Source organism: Chlamydotis macqueenii, chromosome 22, assembly GCF_036417535.1.
Source record: "Chlamydotis macqueenii isolate bChlMac1 chromosome 22, bChlMac1.mat, whole genome shotgun sequence".
In the NCBI taxonomy this organism is placed as follows: Eukaryota; Metazoa; Chordata; class Aves; order Otidiformes; family Otididae; genus Chlamydotis; species Chlamydotis macqueenii.
Genome location: NC_141577.1, coordinates 1780666 through 1807298, shown reverse-complemented (window position 1 = coordinate 1807298; position 26633 = coordinate 1780666). Strand labels below are relative to the sequence as shown.

General features: G+C 69.3%; 1 protein-coding gene across 6 annotated transcripts; it reads right to left on the bottom strand.

The window, feature by feature from the left end:
• Positions 1-624: 624 nt before the first annotated feature.
• On the bottom strand, positions 625-26567 carry ADGRB2 (adhesion G protein-coupled receptor B2). Of its 6 annotated transcripts, none has more exons than XM_086764965.1 (32): positions 26484-26567; positions 19236-20037; positions 15805-15888; positions 14738-14902; positions 13453-13617; positions 12344-12508; positions 11456-11620; positions 11273-11374; positions 11026-11132; positions 10448-10642; positions 10296-10364; positions 10088-10196; positions 9866-10012; positions 9180-9255; positions 9005-9107; positions 8803-8846; positions 7633-7759; positions 7003-7106; positions 6633-6735; positions 6230-6380; positions 5879-5948; positions 5693-5759; positions 5487-5572; positions 4815-4913; positions 3737-3908; positions 3560-3655; positions 3339-3378; positions 2502-3166; positions 2109-2144; positions 1682-1786; positions 1489-1542; positions 625-1306 (listed from the first exon to the last, which is right to left on the bottom strand). In XM_086764965.1, exons 2-32 carry the CDS (start codon positions 20020-20022, stop codon positions 1112-1114), a joined length of 4653 nt encoding a protein of 1550 aa, XP_086621091.1. In that variant the 5' UTR covers positions 20023-20037; positions 26484-26567; the 3' UTR covers positions 625-1111. The 6 variants fall into 6 exon arrangements, with proteins under 6 accessions (XP_086621091.1, XP_086621092.1, XP_086621093.1 ...); XM_086764966.1 differs by lacking the exon at positions 26484-26567 and adding an exon at positions 26179-26194; XM_086764967.1 differs by lacking the exon at positions 26484-26567 and adding an exon at positions 21974-21989.
• Between the last annotated feature and the right edge of the window lie 66 nt (positions 26568-26633).

Sequence of the window (26633 nt, the reverse complement as noted above, 5' to 3'; positions counted from 1 at the left end):
TGGCACCAGCCCAGCACCGGCAAACTTGGGGGCAGGAGGCGGCTGTGCCAGGCCCGGGACCCCCGTCTCCCCTTTCCGCGTGGTTTGAGGGGGTCTAATGAGGGAGGGGAGCAGAATTTGGCCCACTCCCATCACTGTGCTGCAGCCCCCAGCCCACATCTTCCCGCACCCCAAACCCGAACTGGGGTGAACCGTGTTATGCAATTAGACACGAACGCCGAGCACAGATCCTGCTAGTCCCTGAGGTGCTGAGCGCCCCTCCGTCCTGCACCGGGGCTGCGGGCAGCACACCTAGCTCCGGCGGTGCCGATGCCAGGGATGCTCCGGCAGCGCGAGGCACCCCGCGTTAGGTGCCTCTGCAGACTGTGTGGTAATTGCCTCCGAAGTTACTAATTTGCTCACAGATTAATTACCACGTAATTGACTGCTCTTGGCGAAACGACGGTCATTTGCGCAGCAGCGCGGGGGTGCGGGCTCAGCCCCGGTCCGCAGGATCCCGCGGGCTCAGGGCAGGGGCGCGGCCCCGGCAGGGAGGGGCAGACAGAGCGGGGGTCCCCCCCCCGGGTGACAGCCACCCCTCTCCCCAGCCGGACCCCCGACACGAAGCACCCCCGCGGCCCCACGGCACCACAGAGAGTGAACTTTTATTTCCAACAACGACAGCACCTGCCCCGTGGGGTGGGGACGGTGGGGAGGGCTGGGAGGGGGCGGCCACGGGGCCCCGGGAAGGGGGGCGAGGGCAGCCCGGCCGCTCGCGTGCACACGGTGCACTGCGTGAACAAACATCCCGGTAGAAAAGAACGAAGATCCGACGGCCTCGACGGCCGGTCCCGCCGCGGGGGGGTGCAGGCGTGATCGGTGGGTGAGCGTGAGGGGAAGGGGGTGGCACGTGTCCCCCTTCGCACCCGCGTCCGGAGGGTGGCAGGGAGGAGAAACCGCGCAAGGACGGGCGGGAGGCGGCTGCGGCCGGGGGGGGAGCGCGGTCCCTCCGGCGGGGACGGCTCTGGCCAGGCTGGGACCCCCCCCCCCCGGCCGCCGAGGAGGACGGAGCAAACCCAGCGTCTTGGCTTGCCCGGCTCCGGGACGGTGGCGGCAGCGGCGGGCGCGGGGCTCACACCTCCGTCTGGAAGTCACCATCGGCCGCATCCAGGCCGGCGCAGGGGCCCTCCCAGTCGGCGCAGCGCAGCTCCAGCCGGTCCCGGTGGGCGCTGGGCAGGGCACCCAGCGTCATCGCCTTGAACGTGCTCCAGGGCTTCGGCGGCGCGGCCGGCGCCTGCGGCTGCTGCTCCTCAGGGCCGGCCGCATCCTGCGAGGCGACAGGGAGCTGCGGCAAGCGGCTGGGGTGCGTGGGGATGCACGGCCTTGTCCCACCAGCACCCGGCCCCGGGGGCACAGCCACCCACCTCTTCCCAGCTCTACAGGGGCCCGGAGCCCTCCAGCCCCATGCGGGATGGGGTGGATCATTCCCAGGGATGCTCAGGCACTTACGTTGGCCGTGCTCTTCTCCCCGCCGCCCGACGAGACGCTCCACCGCTTTTCTCGCTGTGGAAAAAGGCACAGTGCTCAGCCCTGGCATCCTTCGCGGGATGCCCCAGCACCCTGGGATGCTCCAGCCCATGCAGGGCGAGGTGGAGGGGTGCTGGGAGCAGGCGGGGGCAGGACGGGAGCCCCAGGACCCCACCTTGGAGGAGCCGGTAGCCGGGGCCCGGTACCGGTCCAACGTGTGAAACTTCTGGTTGAGCTCGTGGTAGAGCTCGGAGTGGCGCTTCCGCGTGTGCATCACTTTCTGCGGGGCGAGAGCAGAGCCCGCGGCCATCAGCATCCAGCACGGCCCCGCGCCCCGTGGCACACACCCCCCTCCAGTCCCATCCCCACCCCCCTCCTGCCCGCTCACCCCCCTGCCTTCCCGGGGTACCCCTAGACACGGGGCAGAGGGTGCAGGCGAGCGGCAGGCACTGGTGTTTGAATCAAGAGCCAACACTCGTTATCGCCCGGTATGAAACTCGCCCGAGCTCGGCTGTCGCGTTGCCGACAGCGAGCCAGTGGGAAGCAGGGACACGGCGGTTCAGTCCCCGTACGGCACCGGTGACGCCGTTGGCGGCGCTTACCTCGAAGTCCAGATCGGAGTATCGCAACCTCTTCCTCTGGCAGGGGACGCGCAGCGGGAGGAGACGGAGAAGAGATGGAGAAGGAAAGGGAAAGGTCTTTGCAGGTCCGGGACGCAGGGGGAGGCTGACGCCAGCCCCCAACCCTGCCACTTGCAGGGGACAGAGCCTGGCTGGGGACACGGGGCTCCTGGCCAAGCCGGGGGACGTGCGGCTCCTCTGCCCCGCTCCCGGGGTGAAGCCACCCCCAAGCGAAGGGTGGGACACCGAGCAGCGGGCACGGGGGCAACTTATGCAACCCTGCCACGCGCACGCGCGCTCTCGCACGCTCACTCAGCCCCCTCCCACACATCCCCCTCCCCACGGGCACGCTCGCACGCCAGCCCCCCCGCTCACCTCCAGGGACCCCACTTTCATGGCAGAGCCAGGGACGGTGCGGGGCATGGTGCGGCTGCGCTCCGACAGCTCCGAGGCCAGGATTTGCCGCACAGTGGGATGCTGCTTGAACTGGAGGCCGTAGGGGGCCTTCACCGTCCCGTAGGGCTGGCTCAAGTTCAAGTTCACGTTGACGTGGTCTACTGCCACGAAGCCGGGGTAGGCGTCCCCCTCAGCCGCTGGGCGCCCCGTCCCGCCGGGGACGCCCTCCTCGGCGCCGGGACCGAGGGTGCCCTCATCCCGTGGGAAAGGCTTGAGGCTGCCGGTCCGGCGAGGCAGCACCATGTAGTCGCTCTCTCGCGGGGGCTCGGGGGCCCGCAGCCAGCCGTACTCCAGGGGCCGCAGGCTGCTCTCCGTGCACAGGTAGACGGGACCCGGCGTCTCCAGGCTGAGCGGCTGCGCCGGCGGGTCGCCCAGCTCGCTCAAGCCCGCCACCACGTTGGGCGTCATCTTGGGGACCTGGACCAGGATGCTGGCGGGGGGGATGTTCCCCGGCAGGCTGGAGAAGCCCAGGCCACCCTCTGAGGTGGTGTTGAGTTTGGGGTCTTCGTCCCCGTCCAGGGAGATGCGGGACAACGTGCCCGTGATGGTGGCAGGGTTGCAAGTGTTCACCTCCTTGAACAGCACTGTGGGGAGGGAGCGGGGTCAGAGCCAGTCCCAGGGGTCCCGCGGGAGGGCAGGGAGGCCGGGCTGACCCCCTACGTGGTGGCACGGCGCCCACCCCAGCACACGCTGCCCCATCCCTCCCCAGGCACGGGACGGTGACGTCCCCAGAGCAGGGGGCAGGGGAGACCTCACCTGTCTGACACGCCAGGTCAACGTCCTTTTCAAAATCTGTCTATAAAAATACAGAGAGAGGGGAAAGAGAGAGAGAGAGAGAGAGGAGAGAGAAAGAGGAGAGAGATGGGGAAATGAATGCACCTTGGGGAGCACGGGGAGCGGCGGGGTTTGCAAGCGGGACCCCGTCCCACTGAGGGCGAGCAGCCTCGCCCGGCCCACGCCAGCGCTGCCGCACTCACCAGGATCTGCACCTGCCCGTTCTTGCAGGAGTCGGGCGAGTTTTCGTTCTCCTCGCTCCTGCACCCCCCCATCTGACACTTCACCACGTCCTGGACCTGCGAGGACAGAGCCGGTCACGGCTCCGTGGCCGGGGTCCCATCCCCGGTACCCCCCCACCCCTTCCAGGGCCGCCCCACCTCTCGGCGCAGGAACCCGTGCACGGTGATGATGACGAAGCCCTGGACGGAGTTGAAGACGGCGAAGAGGACCTGGAAGAGGATGGAGCGCCGGTCGGTCATGGCGAGCACGGCCGACATCCAGGTCAGCGCCAGCAGAGGCAGGACCACGCAGGAGCTCCACAGCGATGCCCTGGGGCAGGGAGAGAGGGGCCGGGGTGAGCCCACCACCCCGCACCTGCCCCACAGCAGCCCCCCGAGCATCGCCCCCCAGCCCCCGCCAGCGTGGCGGGGGCTGACCGCGCGTGCACGGCACGGAGACCCGAGCCCCCTGCGGACGCCGCGTGCCCCGCTGTCCCCTCTTCCTCAGTGACCCCGAGCCGGCGCTGGCTGGGTGCTGGGGGCACTGCCTGCCTTGGGGCTGGGGGCCCACGGGCTCCTTCTCCCCCCGGCACAGCCCCGGCTGAGCCATCGGCACCAGCGAGCCGGCCCAGGCAGGGCGCAAGCCGCGCGCGTCCCCGTCCCTGCACAGGCAGCGAGGGCGCTGGGGGGGGGACGCGGGGCCACCATCACCCTCCCACGGCCACCAAAAGAGCACAAAGGGGCATTTTATTTTTTTTTTTTTTAGCCTTTTTCAGAGGCTGCTTCGATTGCAACTAAACCGCTGGGAGCAGGGACCACAGGGACACCGGTCACAGCCCAGCCCTCCGGACACGTCCCCGCCAGCACCCGTGCTGGGCAGAGGGTCCCGGGGGCGCCCCCGAGGTCAGGACCGTGCCCCACGGCGCAGCACCCCCGTGCCCTCCCCGGTCCCCCAGGAAAAGGAGGTGGAGCCCCCCCGCACCCCGACCCCGGAGATGAGGTGACCTGCGGGAAGCCATGCCATGCAGACGTGATGGCCGCGGTGGGGCACGCGCACCCCGCGCCCAGCACCGCCCCGAGCACACAGCCTTCGCCCTGCCCGCGGGACCCCCAACCCACAGCCCGTGTTCCCCCCGGGGCGATACCCCACCCAACCCCCCCCCACCCAGCTCCCCGGGGTCCAAGGCTGTGCTCGGGGCGGGGAGGGGGGCGAAGCGGGCGCGTGGCGGGCACTAACATGGCGCTGCTGGCGGTGGCGGAGGTCATGGCCGCGCTGGACACCACGCCGCACTTGGTGCATTTCAGCAGCAGGCTGCCGCAGGGCGGGGGCTTGGCGCTAGGAGCCCACCGCCCCCACCCCGGCGCCCCGCGGCCAGGACCGGGCCACGCGGGGATGCGGGCGAGGGGAGGGAGGCCGACGGGAGAGCAGGACGGCGGGAACGGGGAGGGGGTCGGACGGACGGATGGATGGAGGGATGGACAGACACAGGCAAAAAGCAAATGGGAGAAGGGAAAGAGAGAGAGAGAGAAAGAGAGAGCGCCGGGTTAGTCGAGGGCGGCTGCGGTTGTTAATGACGAGCAGGGGTGGCCAAGCGGCAGCGGGACGGGGTGGGCAGGGCTCAGCCCCCACCCCTGGGAGCGGGGGTCCGCAGAGCGCGGCTCCCCCTTCCCTGGGGGGAGGTGTGGGGGTGACTGCCCCCCGCCCCAGCTACTGCCCCTCCAGCAGCTCCAAACAAGGGGCTGCAGCTGCCCTGGGCTTGGCCCCCTCCGCCGCCCACTGGTGAGCTGAAGTCTGCCCCGTTCTCAGCCCACTCCCGGAAGGAGAGCCCGCGCCACGCCCTGCAGCGCGGCAGGGCAGGGTGCTCCACGCCGGCCCCAGGGACAGCCCCGCGGGGCGCAGGGCACTTACCCAGCTCGCTGCTTTTTGGACTTATCTGAAATGCCGTCGCGGGACATGAGCTTGTTGAACACGATGATGCCGACCAGCATGTTCACCTTGGGCGAGAGCAGAGCCGGGGTGAGGGCTGGCACGGAGCCCTCCGCCAGCCGGGGCTGGCAGGAGCTGCCAGGCAGTGGGGTGGGTTTCGGGGGTCCGAGGCGCGGGGGTCAGCTCACCAGCACGATGACAGCAGCGGGTCCCACGAAGGCATAGAGCAAACCGCCCTCCAGTGAGAGCCAGCAGCTGCGGGGGACCGCGGCGTGTCAGGGGCTGATGGAGGGGGGACATCCGTCCCCGTCCCCTGCTCCCAGCCCGGAGCAGTCCCTGCGCCCAGCCCCGCGTCCCCCGCTGTCCCCACGTACTAGCTCGCCGTCCCGTAGCCTTTGGTCCGCGTGAAGCCAACGGAGACTGCAACCACGAGGGCTGGCAACCCTGGGGAGGGGAGGCGAGGCTGGAGCTGCAGGGGGGTGGCATCGCCGTCCCCCCTCAGCATCACCCCTGTGCCAGCCCCCGTGGATGGGGACACAGATGGGGCCGTTGTGGCAGCTCCCCAGGGCGCGGCTGGTCAGAGGGAGCCACTTCGAAGGGAGCAAGACACCCGGGCCTGCTTTCCTCCTCAGTTTCCCCTTCTGATAACCCTGGGGGGCACCAGGGAGGGGTGCGCAGTGCCTCCCTTCCACCCCATCCCGGGACCAGCCCTGCCGCGCTCTTACCCCATCCCAAGCAGAGGAAGCGCTTCCTGACCAGGCGTGTCCGGATCCGGCCGATCACCGCCAGGTAGGACTGCCAGGCCTCCGTCAGCACCCAGCAGAAGGACGAGAGGAAGAAGAAGTGGAGGAAGGCAGCCGTCATGGTGCACACACCCTACAGGGACGTGGGCGCATGACGGGGAAGCACCGTGGCACCGCCGCGGCCACGTGCCCGGCACCGCGGCGGTTAAACTCCCACACCCTGGCGAGGTTTGTGTCAAAGCCACCAGCGCAAAGGATTTAATCCCGGGATCAAGTTAATCCAAATCCAATCTGCTGCTCGGAGCCAGCAGGGACGAAGTGACTGGCCGGGACCCTGCCCCGCAGCACCCCGCACCCGCCTGGGGACCCCGCGCTGGGGACCCACCTTGCTGAGCATCTGGGACTGGCCCACGAGGATGAGGATGTTGGAGGCCAGGATGGAGATGCAGAAGTTGAGCAGGATGATGGAGCGCTCCGACTTGATGAACCTGTGGGCAAGGAGCGGCGTGGGGCTGGGTGCCAGCCTGTCCCCTGTCCCACGTCCCCCATGTGCTGCCGGGTGCCGTCCCGGGCCAGGGACAGTGCCGGGCACCTCTCCCACCCACCTGCCAGCAGCGTGATTCTCCTCCTGCCACGTTGCGTTTAATCACGTGGATGCCGAGCCTTTGCTCGCGCCGTGCCCCCCTTCGCCACCCCCTCCCCATAAGGTCTCGCGCCCCAGGTGCCCCCCAGGTCCCCGACTGTCCCCAGGTCACCTCCAGAAAGCAGCGTAGATCACCAGGAGGGTCAGCAGGGCCATGCAGGAGACGGCACAGCCGATCATCAGCGGCACGGACGGGGTGCCCGAGGGGTCCATGGCCTGGCGGGGAACGGGGCGGGGGGAGCGGCTGAGCCCAGCCCCCACATAGCTGCTCTCTGCCAGCCCCCTGCCCCTGCCGGGCCCCTCTACCCCCCTGGTTGGGGACCCCCGGGTGCCGGAGGGGGTCGGCGGCGGTGGTGGTGCAGCCAAGGCGCCTTCCCGGGGACCCGTGCCCATCTCCATGCCGACGGGGGACGCGGGCGGAATAGCAATGGGGTGGGGGGCTGCCCCCTCCCCTCCTTGCACACAGCAATGCCCCATACCGAGCCCTGTGGACCACAGCAGCACCCTGTCCCCACGAGCCCACCCTTAGGTGCAGGGACCCCTCTCTTGGGTGGTGGGAGACTTGGGAGACCCCCCCCATCCCCCTAGTGCCCACCCCACTCTGTCGAGCTGCCCGCAGGCAACGCAGCCCCTGCCCATCCTCATCCTCCCCAGAGACCCCCGCCTCAGCCAGGCCCCGCAGCCCGGGGATCGCCCCCCACCCGCGTCCCACGTCCCCAGCGGGCTCGCCCCTGTCCCCTACCAGGTCTCTGGGCAGCTGGGCGAGGACGGCGAAGGTGGCGAGCTGACGGCACTGGCATTTGGTGTGCGCCGGGAGGGTCTCCAGGGTTTGGCAGCTCTCCGTGTCCCAGTTTCCCAAGCCAGCATCCCTGATTAATGGGATGAGAGCGAGGGAGAGCAATTTGAAATGATCAGACACACAGGCAGCCCCTCTCGCCTCTCCTGGATTAACCCTTTGCTGGCCCTGCCTGGGCTGGGGGGAGCAGATTTGGGGGGGTGCTGCCAGGGGACAGGTTGATGCCCCGAGCCCGTCGTTGGAGGTGAAGGCAGCCCTGTCCCCTCCTGCCCTGTGCTGATCCCCCCGGGGAGCGGTGCGAGACCAAGGTTTGGTTTTTTGAATCATCTCACCCAGGTTTGGGGGGGAGCGCAAACTACAGGAGGGAGTGGGCCAGGCTGAGGAGTAGGAGGAGGAGGAGGAGGAGGAGGGCCAGGGCAGCACCAAGGCAGGCAGGAGCAGTCCCAGGGGTCCCCGGCACCCACATCCCCCCCCAGCACACGCCATGGCTTACACAGCACAGACGTCTGCCCCAAAACCCAGAGCTGGCCGGGAGCGGGCGATGCACCCCTCCTGCCACAGGGACCCCGCGAGAGGGAGCCGGGAGGGGGTCCCGCACAGTGACGCTGGCCGTGCACAGGGAGAGCGGCTGCAGCTTCCAGCAAGGCGGGGAAACGGGGAACTGGGTCTGTGGGACAGCTGGGGACGCGGCTCCCCCAGGCCGGGCTGAGACCCGCCACGCTTATCGCAACCGCACGCTTCCACGTCAACGCGGCTGCTGTGGCGGAACCCGTGACCCCGAGGTGGGGAGCACCCACGGGGAGCTGGGCGGGGGGGGGGGCTGGCACCGCTCCCCCCGCCGTGCCCTACTTTCCCTGGCTCCTGCCACCGCGCCGGACTCTGCACTAACAAATTGCATCTGGCAGCGCGGCGGCATCCGTCCCCCGGCATCGCGCGGGGGCAGACCCATCCCGCGGCGGCACAATTCGTCACGGGAAGGGACCAGCCCCACTCCCCATCCCTCCCGCCGGCTCCCCGGACGCCAACGGGGCGTTTGGGACCCCAGCCCCAGCGCCCAGCATCGCCCGCCAGCGAGGGCGCGGCCGCGGTGTCCCTGTCCCCGCGTCCCTCACTCACGTCCTCGCGTAGTCCCAGGTGACGCACTGCGGGTGGGACGTGCCCTGCGGACAGAGGGACGGGTTAGCGCCTCACCCCCTGCCCCGCTCCCACCCCCAGGGGGGTATTTGGCCCGTGGGGACCTGGCCGGCTCCCCATCCGGGGGCAAAGGGGCCGGTGGGACCCACGGGGGATGGCACGGTGCCGGGACGGGGACACTCACGTTGATGATGTGGGACAGCTCCACCAGGACCAGGGGCTCCGCGGGCTTGGTCGGCGGGCGCACCGTCACCATCAGCACCTTGGAGGTGACGGCCAGGGGGGTCCTGCGGGGAGGGGCAGGGGCTGTCACGGGGACGGGAGACGCAGGCGGGGGGACGGCGGGCAGCCCCACTCACCTGGGTGGGGGCAGGATGAGCCCCAGCGTGCGGTACAGCACGGCCCCGATGACGAAGTGGGACGACTCCTCGGTTTCTGCAGAGAGAGGGGAAGGGAGAGCGGCGCCGTGATCCAGCGCCCGGCACACGCGTGGGCTCAGCCAGCGCACACGCAAGAGCCAACATTCCTGTCCCCAACATGTGTGAGGGAACACGCACCCCCTCCCTGACACAGGCACGACACACCACACGGACACGCGCGGGCTGGCAGGAGGCTGCCTGCACGCTCACACGTGTGCACGCTCACACACACACAGCCCCAGACATGCAAGCTCACACATGTTCACACGCACACGCATGCACACTCTGGGATAGGTGCGCTCATACATGTGTGTGAATGCGCACTGCACACGTGCATGCTCCGTGTGTAAATATGTGCACAGCACCAGATGCGCACTCACATATGTGCACACTCGTGGACATGCACACACACGCACACTCCCAGCTGTGCACGCTCACGCATGCACACAGAGACGTGCACTCACACATGTGCACACACACACGTGTACTCCTAGATGTGCACGCTAACACACGCGCACACATACGCCCAGTGCTCACACGTGCACACCCCCGGGCGCACACGCCCTCACACGCGTGCACACACACGCGGCACGCGCTCGCTCCCCGCCGCCCCAGCGCCGCCTCACCGGCCGAGGCGAGGCTGAGCACCTCCCTGGGGATGAAGAGCTTGTCCTCGGAGCTGCGGGCCCAGTCCTTCATGCCCCGCCGCCCCTTCATGGGGAAGTTGATGTCGCTGGAGACGGCGGAGACGGGCTCCCTCTGGATGCTGATCACTGCCAGGGCAGAGCGGGGCATCACCGGCCGGCTCCCGGCGCCTGCCACCGCCCCGCGCCCGCCGCGTCGCTCACCCAGGTTGTCGGTGACGATGAGGGAGCTCTGGAAAGCCTTCAGCGCGTCCCCCACCAGATGGATGAAGTCTTCCACCACCTTCATCAGGTGCACGGAGCCAGGAGAGACCTGCGGGCGAGGGAGCAGCTCGGCAGCCGCTGGGACGCGTCCCCGTGACGGGGACATCCCGGCTGCCCAGTCAACCCACCCGTGGCCGGTGGCACTCACCTGCTGGGCATCCTCCCACTTGTCCCGGTTCTCCGCGTCCACCATGTAGCTCACCACCTGGAAGAAGCGCTGCGGGGACGGGGCTCAGCGGGGCTGGGGTCCGGGGACCGACCGCTACCGCCTCCTCCCCGGGGCCATCCCCTGCCCGCTACCTGCACGTCCTCGGAGGACGGGGTGTAGGTGGCCCTCTTGAAGGTGTCAGTGACGTTGCGCAGGATCTCGACGGAGAAGAGCAGGTCCCCGCTGTAGTAGGTCTTGCGCGCCATGAGCTCCAGCAAGCTCCGCACCACCTGCGACATCCCCTCGCCCGCCAGCACCCGCTGCCCCTTGGCCAGGTGCTCCCGCAGCTGGTACGAGGTGGGGGACACACCGGTGTCACTCGGGTGCCAGCACCCCCCCACCAGTGCTCCGTGTCCCCAGGGTCCCTCACCGTGCCCAGAGCCCGGGGAGAGGGGATGCTGCAGAGCTAATTGCGCTAATTAGGGCAGCAGCAGGACGTGGGGGGCTGGGGGTTCCTTCCCACCCCGAAAGCCGTTTCCCAAGGACACAGGGGCACAGCTGCCCCCCAGCTCTCTTCCCAGCCCTGCCCCAGTTTCCCCAGCAAAGCGGTTGCCAGCCAGCAAAGCACGGCGGCTGGGGGGTTCCCCCGACGGCAGGGGCTGGGGACGGGGCAGACCCCCGGGGACGAGGAGGGGAGGGTGCGGGGGCCGGCGCCAGAGTGTGCACCTACTGAGAGATGCAAGTATCGGTACTCGTGGGAGACGCAGCGGGCGAAGCTGGGCACGCCCCAGTAAGCGACGCCGTGGGGGCTCAGCAGGCACCGGCGGCTGGCGGACCCTGCGTGGGAGAATCGGGTTCGACGCCGGCACGGGAACCGCCTCGCCGGCACGCCGAAGCCCGGCGGCACCACCTGGCACCCCGATGCCGCCCCCCGCCCTCCTCCGGGGGGCTGGGGGTGCTCGCCCCGCGCCCCTCACCCGTGGCGTTGGGGGGACATTTGTTGTAGATGATCTCCCCGGCAGCCGTCTTCTTCCAGGTCATCAGCATGACGTACTCGTCCTTGCACATCTCATGGTAGGCTGGGGGGGCGAGACGGGGGGTCAGGCGCAGCCCGGGCGCAGGGTGATGGGCCCTGGGGTGGGTGGGGGGATGCCCCGTACCTGGGCACTTCTTCTCGTTGCAGGTCTTCACCTCCTCGCCGGTGCCCTCGCAGGGGTAGCCCTGCACGCCCGTGCCCTCACACATGCGGAAACGGCGCTGCCAGCCGGTGTCGCAGGTCTTGGAGCAGAGGCTCCAGTGGTTCCAGGGACCCCACTTGCTGTCGGCTGCAGGGATGGGGACACCGTGGGACGCCCAGCTCGGCATGGCAAGCGGCACCCGGGGCAATGGGGACGGGGTGGCGGGACCGAGCGGCAGTTGCCCCCCGCGCCGTGAAGCGAAGGCGCCACAGGGTGCGAGATCCGCGGATCAAGGATTTAAATCTCTTTCAGACGAGAGCAGCATCGTCATGCAGCCCCCGCCGGCCGCTTCCCCGCTGGCAGCCCAAGGGCACCCTCGGCGTGTGGCGCAGCACCCACCGCCCCCCACGCCTGCAACCAACGCCAGGCAGTCGAAGGAGAAGACGAGGATGAGGAGGAAGGACAGGATGAGGATGGGGTCCATCCTTCAGCCTGACTCCCCACTACCCGGTGTCCCCCTGTCCCCATAGCCGACCCCAGCCCCACGAGAGCTGGCGTGTGCTTGCACGCCCAAAACACGCCGGGACCCACAGCCCCCGGCCACCGACGGGTCCCCCAGTGCCGCACAGGGGTGAGGGCAGGGGACGAATCCCCGGCTCCTCCACCTGGGACGTGCCTGGCAACCGGGATGAGAGGGGTGGCTGCTGATCCCTGCCGTCGCCCTTCACCTCCTGCTCCCCCTGCGCCCACGTTCGCAGCAGAGGGGGCTGCCGGCATCCTCGCGTCGCCGGCGGTGACGCTGCAGCGGCTGGGCCGCGTGCTGCCGCGCTGCGCACCCGTCCCGCTCCCCCCCAGCGCGCGGGGCCTTACTGGGACAGGTGGGGTTGGAGCACTCCCGGGCGTCGGCGTGGGCCCCCCGGCACTCGGCCCAGCCGTGGGCCGAGACGCTGCACTTGCGCGTCCGCTGCTGCGTGCCGTTGGCGCAGGTGACGGAGCAGCGGCTCCAGGCGCCCCACTCCAGCCACTGCCCTTCCACTGCGGGGACAAGCGAGAGCGGCGTCAGCCCCCACCGGCCGGCGGCCCCTCGGCCGCACGGCCCCCGATGACCCACGACCCGCGCCGGGCTCTGCGCACAACGGGTCCAACATACGGACGGCTCAACGGCCGGCATCGTGTCCTGCCCTGGCTGGGGGGGCTGTCGCCAGGACTGGCCCCCACACAAAACGCTCCCACACCAAACCCAGCAGCCCCCAGCATTGCTCCCAGCAAAACCCGTAAGCCCCCGCTGCACGGACCGGGACAGGCGGGGAAGGAGCTGCCGCAACCTTTCCTCGCTCCGGCGGCACCTCCGTGGGGCAGCCACGGGAAAAGCCACGCGCTGGGGATGGCACCCTGTGCACCCCTCAGCTCCCACGCTCCCTGTTCCCAGCCCGCTGCCGGCCTCGCCATGTGGGGACGCTGGCCCCGACGCAGCATCCCTGCCCACCACCGCAGAAACCCCGCGGCCACCACTCCTGGCACGCAGGCGGAAGGGACGGAGACGGCGCTGCCACTCACACTCGGACAGACCCCACAGCCAACCTCCCTCGCCACCTCGCCGCTGCCCCGCGATGTCCCCTGCCACCCCGGTGGCTGTGCCTGCCGTGGGGGACAGTCAGTCCCCGCAGATGGCAAGGGAAGGAGCCGGCTCTTCCGTGGTCCCCAGGCTGCTCCCCGCTGCCCGCGGCGGGGGCTCGAGTCCCCTGGCGAGGCCAACGGAGCCGGCTCTCCGTCTGAATTTCCAGCGGGGACAGGAGGGTGCACCCACGCCACGGCACCCCACAGCCCACGGGCCGTCCCGGGTGCCCATGGCGGTGCCACCCGTCCCTCGCAGCGCCGAAGCCCCGTGCCGGGGGCACGGATGGCCCTGGCTCTCGGCCGGTGCCGTCTCCTGGCATTCCAGTGGGGAAGAAGGAGCAGGGGGAGAGGGAGGTACTGACCCGGGCAGCTCGCGATATTGCAGGGCTTGGCCTGCAGCTCGGGGCCCTCGCAGGCTTTCCCTCCGCGCCGCGGGGCCACGCACCGCCGCGTCCTGGTCCTGGCCCCTCGCCCGCAGGTCACCGAGCACAGGCTCCACGGGGACCACTCCTCCCACGCGCCGTGAACTGCAACACAGCACAGCGCCGTCGCCGCAAGCTCCCAGCCCCGCGGAGCCTTCAGCCTCCTCCTCCTCCTCCTCCTGGCACCGAGGGGTCCTGGCCAGCGCAGACCCCTCGCGCCCTGGGACACCATCGCAGAGCCAGGAATGGTCCCTGGCTCCCCTCCGTGCCCCATCGGCACCGCCTGCCCCACCATCACGCCTGCGCCCGAACCCTGAGGAGGTCCTGAGGAGGCAGCGGTGCCGCTGCCGCTCCCTGCCCTGCTCCAGCCCCTCAGGACGTCGGGGTCCCGGCACCAGCGGCGCACATCCCCTCGCACCCACGCGCAGCCTGGCTCGCCCCAACCCATGTCAAGACAACGGGCACGGCCACCCCTCGGACGTGTCGCACCCACGGGTGTCCAGCTCACCCGGGAAGGGAGCGGGGACCCGCACGGCGCGCGAGCGTCCCGAAGGATGCTCCGCTGCCAGCCGCGATGTGCCCCGGAGCGCCGGGACAGGGCTGTGCTGCCACGGAGGGGAGCGGGCACCCGCGCGATTTGGGGGTGTAAACATCCCAGGCTCAGCCAGCGCAGCCTCGCACCCTGAGGCCCCTCCAATCCCCAGTGTCCCGCGCAGGACGCTCGGACGCCAGCACGGACCAACGGGCCGGTACGCAGCCCAGTAAGACCCCCAGTGCCTGCCCGCCTGCTCCTTGAATCGCCTTGAAGAACCGGGCAGCCCGGCCCCTCTCCTGCCCCACACGAGTGGGGATGCCCCCACCGCACTTGCCTGGCCCCGCGTCCCCCGGCACAGGCTCCAGCCCCCGCGTCTCCCCCAGTACAAAACCTCAGAGACACCTGCGGTGGGGTGGGGCACTGGGCCACCCATTCCAGACGCCTCCCCCAGCTTCCCGGGAGCTGGAACGAACAGCCGGGGAGATGACGGGGGGATGCCAACAGGGGCTCGGAGCAGCCCGGCGCGAGATGGGCGACGCCTGCGTCCACGCCAGAGCACCCCACGCCCCCAGGGACCTCCCAGCAACACGCACGCCAGCCGCCCACCCCTCAGCCCCTCGGGCAGCGACCCAGAGCCCAGCCGGCGGCGAAGCCCACCCCACCCCGCCGTGTCCCCGTGTCCCCCCGTACCTGGGCAGGTGGCCGTGTTATTGCAGGTCCGCGTCTCCCGGAGCAGCCCGCTGCACAGCGTCCCGTAGGGCGAGGAGACGCAGGAGCGCGTCCGTACCTGGGAGCCCTGCCCGCACGTCAGGGAGCAGACGCTCCACTGGGACCACTCCTCCGCCGCCGGATCCCCTGCCAGAAACACAGAGCCTGAGAGCGGGGTGACTGACCCATGGGAAGGTCCCGTGAGCGCAGGGGCGAGGACGAGGCGCCGTGGGTGACGCGGTGACACCGGGGATGCCAGTGGGGCGAAGCTGCATGTGGCGAAGGGGCGGCGGGGACACAGGATCGCACCCGGCGCGGGGGCCAGCACCCACGGTGGGCAGCTCGGCACAGCTCCCTCTCCCACCCAGCACAGCGCCGACATTCACAACCTCCCGGCTCTTACTGAGCTTGACGGTGCCCCTGAAGCTGTCGGACAGGGCGGGAGAAACGGCCATCCATTTAAATCAAATCGGAATACGCGGAGGAGGGCTCCGAGGGGGACGGTTTGTCCCGCAGACAGGCAGGACGCGGGCTCCGGAGCAGGGCTCCCACGGAGGTGACAACGCCCCGCGTCCCACGGGGAGCCCCGGGCCGGACGGGGACACCGTTGGGGTCACCCCAGGCTCTGCCCAGCAGCTCCCAGCCCTGGGAGCCCCCGAGCACGGCCGGGGGGAGATCAGCATTCCAGGCACACGGAGCTGAGCTCCTTGCCCAGCGCCGGGGCTCATCCATCTCCCGTTCGCCTCCGAGCCCTCCGACCATAAATCAGGGGGGCTGGGGGGGGGAGCAGCGCGCTCGAATTACCCAGATGGATTTGCCAAATAAATACATTTGAACCAAACAATTAATGGATTTCTTTTTTTTCCCCCCTTTACAGCCATCGGAGGAAGGTGTAAAGGAAAAATACACAAAGGGACAAATTAAGTCGGTCCGTGGGCAGGAAGCAAAGGGAATCGCTCTGTCTCCATCGCCCCTGACAGAGGCCGGGCACCCAAGCCCAGCGCTGCCGGTGTCCCGTGCCCGTCCCCGCGCTGGGGCGGCACCGGTACCTGTCTGGGCCATGTAGACGCCCGGCTCGTCTGCTGATCGCGGCCACTGGGTTTTCACCTTCTGGTTCTCCTCGATCGCATTGCCTGCAAGAGAGAAAGGCTCTGATGAGAGCAATCAGGGGACGGGGCCAGGGATGGGGACATGCCACCGTGGGTCAAGGGACATCGCAGGGGGGGACACAGGGATGCCCAGCCCCGCACTGAGCACCGCACGGCATCCCTGAGCGCTGGAGATGGCTTAGCACGGCTGAGCACACTCACAGCCCCCCCAGAAACATGTCACGGCTCCCCCAAAACACATCACCCCCTCTCACAGGGGCTGCAGCGGGAGCACGGCCCCAGTGCAGCCGGGTCCCCGCGTCCCCGCTCAGCAGCTTGCTGCAGTGAGGTGGCACAAATTTATGGCTCGGCTCACCAAATATAACAAGAGATCCATCAAGAGCGCTTGGCGTGAAATTAACTGGCATGTGGCGGGTTTGGCAGGAGGCGCGGCTGCGGGCGCGGGGGGAACGCCGTCCCCGGCCTCCCCGACACCCCACTGTCCCACAGCGGGGTCCTTCGTCCCCACACCCGGGCGCAGGGCGCTGGCGAGTTCCCGCGCGCTCGCACCGGGCACGGCACGGCTGCGCCGGGGCTGCTGCCGCCAGCGGATGCCAGCATTGCCGGCTTAGCGCAAGCGTGTCCCCAGGGGAGGTGACACGGGGACACCTGGCAGTGGCAGGGCAGCCCCCGCCACGCTTTGGGCACGCCACAGCCCCCGTTGTGACACATACAGGTGACACATGAGCCCCAGGCAGGAGCACCGCCTGCGCTGGCGCTTATTAGCGCCGTAAACCAGCCCCAAATTTACTGACTTTCGCCTGCAACCCAGCATCACCGGGCCCGTCCCTGCCGCCGGCTCCTCGCCGTCACCGCCCGTGCAGCCAGGTGCCCTGTGCTCCTCTCCCCGCTCATCCCACACCGCGGCACTGGGGATGCAGCGGGGCCCGGGGAGGCAGAGGGGCTGCCCTCGGGGGGGGTCTGTCCAGCCATGGGGCCAGGTTCCCAGCAGGACCACCCGTCCCTGCAAGCGGCACGGTGGAATTACGCACGCCACGGCGAGCGCCGAGGGAAACCCATAAATCCCAAGGATGTACGAGGGCGCTCTCCCCGGCGCTGTTTGACAGAGACACCAAATTCAATTTCCTTCGGAGCGCACTAAATCCTGACCGTCGCCGCAGGGCACCCTCCCTCCTGGCACCCGCTCCTGCCCCGGGGGTCCCCTGCGCTCCGCGCCACGGCATGGCCGCTGGGCTGCAAGGGTGGGGGGGGGGGTCGTCCCTGGAGACCAGGATGTCCCCCGAGAACAGTTGTGTCCCCACAAGCCAGCAGCCGCCGCCCCGTCCCGGCGTCACCTCTCCGTGGCTGGTTTCTGAAGGGTGAGGGGTTTGGGGCAAGAGGAAACGCAGCCTGGAGCGAGTCCCCAAGCTGGAACTGCTCGGACTCGGTGCTGCAGGCTCAGCTGGGCCGTAGCCCCCCAGAGACCCTCCCGTTGCGCCCAACGTCGAGTTTCAACCCCATTCCCACACCCACCCATGCTTCCCACCCGCGTGGACCCAGCGCCGCATCGCAGCAGGGCCACATCTCCTCGCTCCCAACCACATCCCCGCCGGCCCTGTGGGATGGCCGTGCCACGGAGGGGAGACGGGGACCCCCGGGGTGCCGCCACGGCTGGGAGCGGGGAGGCCCCGGGGAGCGGCTGGGTGGGCGCCAGCTCCCGCGTCACTGCGCGGCTGCGGCGTTCGGCGGAGGAGAGCCAGTGAGATCAGCGCTGGGCGCCCGCCAAGGCCAAGCTCACAGGCGCCATTCAGCCCCCCGGCCCTGCCTGCCACCGCCACCCTGAAAGGCGGCCATTCTCCACCCCGTGGGGTGCCGGGGGGAGGCCAGGTGGGAGCCCGGGACCCCCCCATCGCTGCCATGAAGGACGCTCTGTGCTCCAGCCCCGCAGCCCCGCGGTCTGGCACGGCGACGCAGGCGAACGCGGTGCGGGGGGCTGGCAGCGACGCGCGGGGCGGCCAAGGCAGTGCATTACCCTTGCGGCTCCGACGCCGCAATAACATTGTACCACCGGGCGCCTCCAGGTTTTAATTGACTGTCAAACGTAATTTGGGGAAGGAGCGGGGAGTTCGCGCTCTTGCCCTTGCAGCCAGCCGGCGTGCTGGTTCGCAGAGCGACACAGTGCCCGAGCGTGTCGGCTCTGTGGGGACCCCCCCTCCAGCACCCAGCCCAGCATCCTCTCCTCGAGCCCTGCTCCCCAAACCGGCCGTGGGGAGGTGCAGAATCCCCCCAGGGAGTGGGAGGACGGGGCGTTCTCCAGCCCCGCTCGGTGCCAACGGCCCCAGGACACAGCGGGTGCCAGCCCCGCAGCATCCCCGGGCAGGGAACCTGATGGCACCCGAACCCGGCACTGAGCTCTCCGTCGTCCGCGCAGTTGTGTTTAAAAAAAGCAAGAAAAAACCCAAATAAAAGCAGCTCAAGCAGCTCCCCTCGGGATGAGGCGATTTATAACCCTGCAGCTGTAACGGACTGGGGATTTAAGGGGGGATCTGCCCGTAATGACATTTAGCTCCTGAAATAAATGCTGAAGCCCAACGAAATTATAACACACCCTCAGCCTATCGCCGCCACCTTGTCAGCTGGTCAAAGACCTCACACAGCTCAGTTGGGGATTGCTCCTCCCGGAGTTGGCACAGGGGGAACATCTGGCCCGATGTGGCCCAAAATTCCTGCATCACCACGCCGGGCTCGGCAAAGACGCCCGGCGGGCAAAGGGGCGAGGCGCTCCCTGCCTCGAGCATCCCGACACCGGTGCCCAGGGCGCGGGCAAGCACGGCTGCTTTATCTTCGCTCGAGGTTCCTGCGATTCCGTAATGAGCAAATGGCTTCATTCCGCCCGGTTAATAGCCTGGCCGCGCCGTGCCGTGACATCCTGCCCGGAATAACAAGCGCCCGGGCTGCAGCAGTCAAGGGTAATTTGCCACGGGAAAGGGTCATTTTACCTGTAAATTGTTTTCCACGTCTCCAGCAATGCAGAGTGACAGGGCTCCTGCTCCGGGCTCGCGCTCAGGCGAGCTGCAGCCCCGCGCCAGAGCAGCCGTGGTAAATGGCCGGGGCCGGCGCGACGGGCAGCGACGCTGACGGGGCCGGCCGGACCGCGGCCAGGGCAAGGCGAGCTGCAGCTTGGCCATCGCTCGGGCGAGGCGCACCCGGAGCTGGGAGCGGGCACGGGGGTTTGCGCTTCGCACGGCTTCCCTGCTCCGTGCACGGTGCCCGATTTGCACCCTCCTGCCCCAGGGAGCGTGCACGGGCAGGATTCACCCACCGTGCAGCGCTCCGGGAAGCACGCGTGATGAGCAGGAGGCTCACCCCACCCCGCGCGCCCCCCCACTCACCGTGCGGGACACCGGGCAGGTCGAAATCGTTGGCATTCGCAGAATGCAGGTCGGTGGGGCAGCAGTCGGCGGGCGGCGGGGCGGGCGTGCGGGCGGCGTGGCGCGTGCCGTTGCGGCGGGGCGGCGGCGGGCTCTCCGCCTGGCAGCTGCAGCCGGCGTGGGTGAAGCCGCAGCGGCGGACGCCGGGCGCCTGCAGGCACTCCTCCAGCCAGCGGCAGAGCACGCTGCAGGTGAACTGGCTGGAGTTGTTGTTGTTGATGAGCAGCACCTCCACGAAACGGAACTCCAGGGCTTGGGGGGCCAGGAGGCGAGGGGCCGCCTCGGGCTCGGCCGCCAGACAGAGCTGCACGAAGTTTTTGTCGAAATGGAGGAAGGTGAAGGGCCCGGTGCCCTCGCAGAGCTCCAGCTCGGCTTCCTCCTCCTCCTCCTCCTCCTCCTCGTCCTCTGGCCGCTGGCGAGCAGGCGGGGGGCTGGTGGCCTCGCCGCGGGGGTCGCAGGTGTAGTTGGCCAGGTAGTGGTCGAGGGGCAGCACCATGGGCGAGAAGTGGGTGCAGACCTGCTCCTCCCGGTTGAAGCGGAGGTAGAGCGAGTACTTGGTGGGGTCGGGGTTCTCCAGGGTCCAGGAGCAGCCGGAGGAGATGGTGGGGAAGAGGTCCTTGAGGGAGAAGGAGCCGTAGAGGACGCCAGAGGCCAGAGCGGAGCAGGCGCTGGGAGCCGGGTCGAAGCCCCGGGTGAGCCACAGGAGAGACGATATCACAGCCAGTAAGAGGGGACCAGCAGCGGTCATCCTATGGCATTTGCCCTGCGGGAGAGACAGAGGGATGGACAGACAGACAGACAGGTGCTTACCGGGGGCACCGCGCCGAGGGAGAGCGCAGCTACTACGGGGGTCAGCACCAAGCTCCGGCCGGCGCGGGAGCAGCATCCCAGCCGGTCAATGTCCCCAACGGCCACCGGAGCCCCCTGCCCCGTTCCCCAGGCTGTGCCAAGGCTGAGGAGTGTGCGGGACGGACCCGGGACTTTTCCCCAAAACCACCAGAGCACAGAGCCGGCTCCCACCCCACAGCCGGCGGACCCCCACCGCAGCAACCCCCCCGTGCCCTCCTCTCACCCTCCGGAGCCGGCCAAGCACAGCCTGGGCGAGCAGCCACCAAACAGCTCCTGCCCCCGTAAAAAACCTCGTGGCTATCGCTGGTGCCCCGGAGCACCGCGAGGACCGGCCGGCTGCTCAGCGGAGGAGCCCGGGGTGATGTTCTGGGGGTGCAGGGGCACCCCAACAGCGCGGTGTCCCCCCCACCCGCCGTGAGAGCCCGGCACAGGGCGAGCGATCATTAAAAGTACATATTTCTTGGCCACCACGCTGGGTACGCAGCAGCATCGCCGTGGATAGCTTTTTAATAACTCATTAATAAAATAATGCACGCGGTGGCCTTATTAAGCGGGACCGGAGTGTGGCTCTACAGAGGTTGAGGCCACCGCGCGCGTGTCGGCACCGCGCCACCAGGCCAGCCCGCGCTGGGGGCACCGGCGGCGACAGACATTCGGGAGGTGACCGCAGGGCACGGATGTCATTCCAAAAGCTGATTCCCAAAATCACCGAGGTCCCCACTGCCCTCCGTCCCAGCCACGCGTGTGGGATGCTGAGGGCTCGGCCCAATACACGGAGGCTCTTCTCATTCCCAAACAACATCTCCTGCTCCTAAATCACCTCTGGCTGAGGTCCCGGCACTGGGGCATCCCCGCGCTCATCGAGGAGGGAGCCTGAGCCTCGGCCGAGCCTGCGCTGAAGCCACGACGGGCACATTACGGAGCTAAAAATAACCCGGCTCTCATGCAACAGGCTGGCGCTGGCTCCCGCCGACACTGAGCGTGGGGAGAAAGGGGCTGGGACGGAGCCAGGACCCCCCAGCAGAAGCAGGGAGATGTGGGGCAATAGAAAAACCCCACTTTCCCGCAGCCGCTTCCACCCCCGGGGAACACGGGGAATTCAGCAGGAGACGCCCCCCCACCCGTGGAGCAGGGACACAACAGGGGCTGGAGCAGGGGGCCCCGCGGGCGTCCCCCACCGCTGCTCCTCAAGCGCCCAGCGAGGACCTGGAGTCCCGCAGAGGGTCACAGCCCTTCAGCACTCCGGGAGAGCCGGGGACGGGAGGAGGAGGAGGAGGAGGAGGAGGAGGAGGAGGAGGTCAGGCAGGGACACGTTGCCGCTCTGCAGCGAGCTCCGGGGCTCCCGCAGCCTGGCAGGGACACAAGATGGTGCTTGCTTCCCTCGCCCGGGAGCAGCCAGGAGGGATGCGATGCTCCGGCACCGCCATCCGCACGGCCCTCCCGCCAGCGCCCAGCCAGCCCGCACGGCAAACCGGCTGCCGGAGAGCTCAGCGGGGACGGGCGCGGTGGGCGGCCGCACCATCCCACGGTTTAAACGCGGGGCCGTGCAAGACCCCGGAGCTCCGGACGGCGGGGAGCCTCCCCGCACCCCAAAAACCTGCCGAGGCCGCGGCTGCCCGGGAGCGCGGCACCGCGCCGTAGCCGCCGCGGAAGGCTGGGGCTGGTTAAGAGCAGATCAAATCCGATACAGCGCGTTCAGCGCCGGCTCGGCTCCCCGCAGCGCTCGCTGTTGCTGCTGCAGTGAAAATATTTCACTGAGCGGCAAGCGGGGCCCGGAGAAGATATTTAACACCCGGGGCAGCGACCCACCCAGCTGGAGCTGCCGAGGAGGGGTCACCGGCATCCCCTACCTGGCACCGTGGCGAGGATCTCGCACCCTGCGGCGTTGCCGTCCGCGTGCTCCGGCACGAGCCAGCCCAACCTCGCTGGGTGCCAGGGCACAGCCCCGCTGCCCGTCACCCCTCCGAAACAGCAGAAACCACCCGGCACCGGCGCCCACATCCCGGCACTGCCCGCAAAGCCTGCCGGTGGGGGGGACACCGGCTGCCACCGGCCCCCGCCCGGGACCCACTGCACCCAACTGCCTCGCTGGGCTGCGGCGGGAGCGGGCGCTGCTCCTCAGGGATGGGGACGGCGCCCCGAGCGCGGCTGGCACGCTCGCTCGCCGCAGGCACCCGCTCCAGCCCCTTCCATGATCCTTTGTTCCCGCCCGGGCGCGAGGAATGGGAGGGTTTTTAATTAAAGCCTTTAAAGAGCCGTCGCGGAGCCGGGAAGCGACCGTGCGGAAGCGGCACCCCGGGCTCCCCATCCTCAGCAGTCGGAGCACGGCCCCTCTCTGTCGCCGCCATCGCATCCCTCCTGGCTCCGGTAACCGGCAGGATCGGACCAGGGCTCGCCTCTCCATCGCCAGCTGCGGTACGGAAGCAGGAGGCTCCACGCCGGCCCTGCTCGCGCCGCACAAACAGGTTGTTTCCCTCAAGATGCTTCATCCAAACCAGGATTTCAGCGGGGATCTGGTCCAGCTCCATCCTCCCGGCACGGCGGGGGCCAGCTCCCGACCATCGCGCTTCTGCTCCGCCGCCACCACCCACCTCCGGCCGGGCAAAGCCGGGAACAACCAACCAGCCCCAAAAGTGATGAACGGGCAGCACTAAAACCCACCGGCATTAATAATCTGAGAAACGATTAATAGCAAAGTAAAGGGGATTTGGGTTTTAAGGGACACGGTTTTTAACCCGCCAGTGTTCTTTTAATAGGCTGTGGAAAATCTACGATCCACGAGAATTCCTAATGCGAGGATGGCTCGGGACAAGGGTATGAGGGAAAGGAAGGGCCGGGCAGTCCTGGGCGTTAAACCGCGGCGGGACGGCCTCGCTCCCTGCCGAACGGCACGGCCACGCGGCCACCGAACGGGCTCCATCCCACGGGAGCGCATCCCTGCCCGCCCAGCGGCGCCGCAGACAAACGAAGCGCCGTCACGAGCTCTTCCTGCCGGGAAAGTCCACGACCCTCCAATTTCCAGGATCTTCACTAGCGGTTCAAAGGCATCCGGGAACTTCAAAGCCGCCTTCGCCACCTCCGCGCTCAGCCCTCGCCGCCCGCGCCCCTGCACCGAGCGTGCGCCCAGCCCTCGGCAGCGCTGCTGCAGCCTCCCTGCCAACCAATTAACGCTGCGAGCATCGCCGGGAGAAAGCGCCGGAGCAACTCCTCCACTGAGATCACAGCCCTCCCCTGAAAACACGGCTTCCTGCAAGGCGCCCGCATGCACACGCGTGTGCACGCGTGGGCTGCCGTGCACACGCCAGCACTCGGCACAGAGAGGGGTACCGGTGCCGCTTCCGCCCGCCGCGGCACGATCCCCCGCCCTGGCACCCAGGACCGCGTTTCTCCGCCTCGGCGCTGCCACGTCCCCCCGCTTCCCCGCGTGCTCCCCCCCTCTCTCTCTCCGGCTTCCCCGGCACGCTGCCACCGCCTCTCCCGAAGCCGGCAGGCTGGCAGCGGCGCCGAGCCATAATTAATGGTGCCGCTTTGCCAGCCCCTGCCTCAGCCTCGCCAGCCCTGGCACGCACCGGCCTTTTTATTTATTTTACTTAACTGCTGTTGGTAAAACTCTGCTCCAAAAGCAAGGCCGAGAGACAGCGCAGCGAAATCTCCTCCGGGATTAGGGATTACGCGCTGCCAGGGAACAGCATGTGCTGCCTCCCCCTCGGCGGTTACAGGGGTCCCGGGGGAGGAGAGCCCCCCCGCCCCCCGCCCCGCAGCAGGGCACCCGCAGGGGCTGCAGCAGCCGCGCCTGCTCCCGCCGCTCTCCCGCGGCCTCTTCCGCGCCGTTTCCATCCGGCTGGGATGCGGCTCCCTCTTCTCCATCAGCCCCACCCTGCCCTGGCACCGTAGCACAAAGGGATGGGGGGTGAGAGCCCCAGGATCCGAGCCCCAGGGCCGGCAGCCTGGGTGCGTGGTCACGCTGGAGGGGGATTTTTTTTTTTTCGGTAACCCCATCGTCTCAGCCAGACCCAGATCCACCAGTCTCCTCCGAGCTGCCCCAGGGAGGAGAAGGGGCCCAGCTGCATCCTGCCCTCAGAGGACATCAAGAACGAACAGACAGGATGGGGGGGTGGGGGGGAGAAGTTGGCCCCCACCAGCACCAAGGAGGCTACGGAGCCTGTGACGTTTGGCAACCGAGCCAGGTGGCCCAGAGCCAGCCCCGTTCCCATCGGAGGATGGCACCCTGGTAGGAAATGAGTTTGCAGGGGCCTCGGTCCAAATTCCCGTGGAGAAGCGTCGAGGCGTCGCAGGCTCGGGGGGGGACGGCAGAGGCCAGACCAGGGCGAGCGGCTCGTCCCGTGGTCTGCGCATCCGTCCGTCCGAGCACCGTGGGCAAGCGCATCCTGCAGCCGCCGGCCGGCCTGGAGCACCGGGACTCGGCAGCCATGGGAACAGGCGAAGGAAAACCCATCTCTTCCGGCTCCTCTGTGCCGGAGGTCGGTGCCAGGGCAGGGCTCTCCGCAGCCCACCGGGGACGCCAGAGCCCACCGCAGCGCTCCAGGAAGAGCCCGCACCGGCACGGCGGAGGCATCATGCCGGGCAGAAGAGCCGCACTGCCAGAGGTCCGTAGAGGCGTTGAGAAGAGCCAGAAGCAGTTGGGAAGAGCAGGCAGCATCTCCCCAGCCGGCGCTGGAGAACCTCTGCCATGCAGCTGCCAGTCGCGTGGTGCCGGCTCCGTATCCACGTCCCTCCAGCTCGGATCAAATTTGTAGGATCCCAGCTTCTTGTAGCCTCCTCGGATCAAAGCAGGGTCTGGGGACCAGGCTCGACGAGCAGGCCTCCACGAGGAGCCGCTGCCAGGCTCCGGCACGGAGGGACCGGCACTGCCTCACAGCCAACTCCAGCATCCACCACCGTCCGTGCCACCGGCGGTGAACCCCACCGGGAACCGGGGCACCGAGCCTCCCCGACAAGGGCGGCCATGCGACGGTGACGACAGCTGCGCCGTCCCGCCTTCAAGGGGGAAAGAGGTCAGTCCCAAACAACCGCCCGAGCGCCAGCTCTCCCAGCGGCACGGCTCAGCGCCAATCCCACGCCGCCGGCTCTGGCCAACACCAACCAAAGCTGTGCCACAACCCAGCCCCGTCACCCCAGGGCCACCTCCCCACGTCACCGGCGGCCCCGGCTGCCAGGCGCCATCCAGCACGGGCAGCGGTGACGTGACCTAGAAAAGCGAAGGGGTTGCTCGCACGCCGCGCTGCCGCCAGCCCCCGGCACCGACCGTGCAGCCGCGGCGCGCACGCACCGGCCGGGGGCCGCAGGAAAACTCCCCGCGCTTCAACAAGTAACCTGCACGGGCACACGCGTGTGCACGCACACGGTGCGGCTCCTGCCACGAACCCTGGGGGCTCGCAGGTCCCCTGGGAAGGGAAGCAGCTCCCTGCTCCCCCCCAGATCCGGCTGCCACCTGCGCGCTGCACGTGCCCGCACCGGCACATGCTGGGCACCCACGTGTGCCCTCGCCGCACGCCCACGGGTCCCCACGGCCGTGCCACCGGGGCTCCCCGCAGCCCTCCACGCCGGCACCGAACAAAGCCCCGCGCAGGGGAGAGCCACAAAACCCCCGTCTGCTGCCCGGGGCTCTGCCAACACGCCTGCCCATGCGCCACGCTGCCCGGGGCCCTGGCCACGGGCGACGGTGTGGGGCGTCCAACCCGCCGAGCACCCACGCGGGCCGGGCTGGCGGCGCACGCGTGCCCACGCGTGCCGGGCAGGGATGGCAGCAGGCAGCCAGGCACCCGTGGCCTGCGCTGTATGACACGCCGCAGCACCGCCGTGTCACGCGTGTGCACCCAGCGACACGCATGTGCTCACCGACACACGTGCAGACCCTTCACCGTCGGGGCTGCCGGAGCTCGGGAGCTGCTTGCAGAAGGGGGGACCGGTACCATGAGTGGGGGGGGGGGATCGGTAGCCCCCGCCGCCGCTCGCAGCCAGCCCCGGTGCCGAGCCCGCCCCGCCGCAGCCCCACGCAACTTCCCGGCAGGGTCGGGGCTGCCGCTGCCCGTACCGAGCACCGGTCACGAGTGGGTGGGGGGCACCCCCGGGTACCGCGGCTGCAACTCCCGCGGCAAAGTTGGGGGGGCTCGGCGGAACCGGGGGCTCTGCCAACCGGTAGCACCGGCCGCCGCATCCCGCATCCTCGGCGAGCTGCCGCCCCCGCTGCGCCGCCGAACGGGGCGGGGGGGGGGGGGGGGAGCGCACCGCACCTCGGGGCTCGGTGCGCCGGGAATGGAGGGGGGGGGCGTGAGGGTCGGTGCACCGGGGGGGGGGGGGGGGGTCGGTGCACCGGGAAAGGGGGGTCCCCGCCCTTACCTGCGCCCCGTCAGCAGCGCGTGGAGCCCCGGCGCGGCGCGGCGTGCAGCGGGCTGGCCATCCCCGAGCGGCGGCGGCGGCGGCGGCGGCGGCAGCCGGTGCCCGGGCGCGCCCGGGGGAGCGCGGCGGCGCGCGGGGCCGGCAGCGGGC

Bases quoted from the DNA above. Each gene is read 5' to 3' on its own strand.
- ADGRB2 (XM_086764965.1), bottom strand. From the start codon at position 20,022: ATGACCGCTGCTGGTCCCCTCTTACTGGCTGTGATATCGTCTCTCCTG. The intron at 10,643-11,025 runs GTAGGTGCACAC...ACCTCGTACCAG, and splicing joins ACCGATACTTGCATCTCTCA to CTGCGGGAGCACCTGGCCAA. The intron at 9,256-9,865 runs GTGAGGCGGCGC...CTCTCTCTGCAG, and splicing joins GCTCAGCCTCGCCTCGGCCG to AAACCGAGGAGTCGTCCCAC.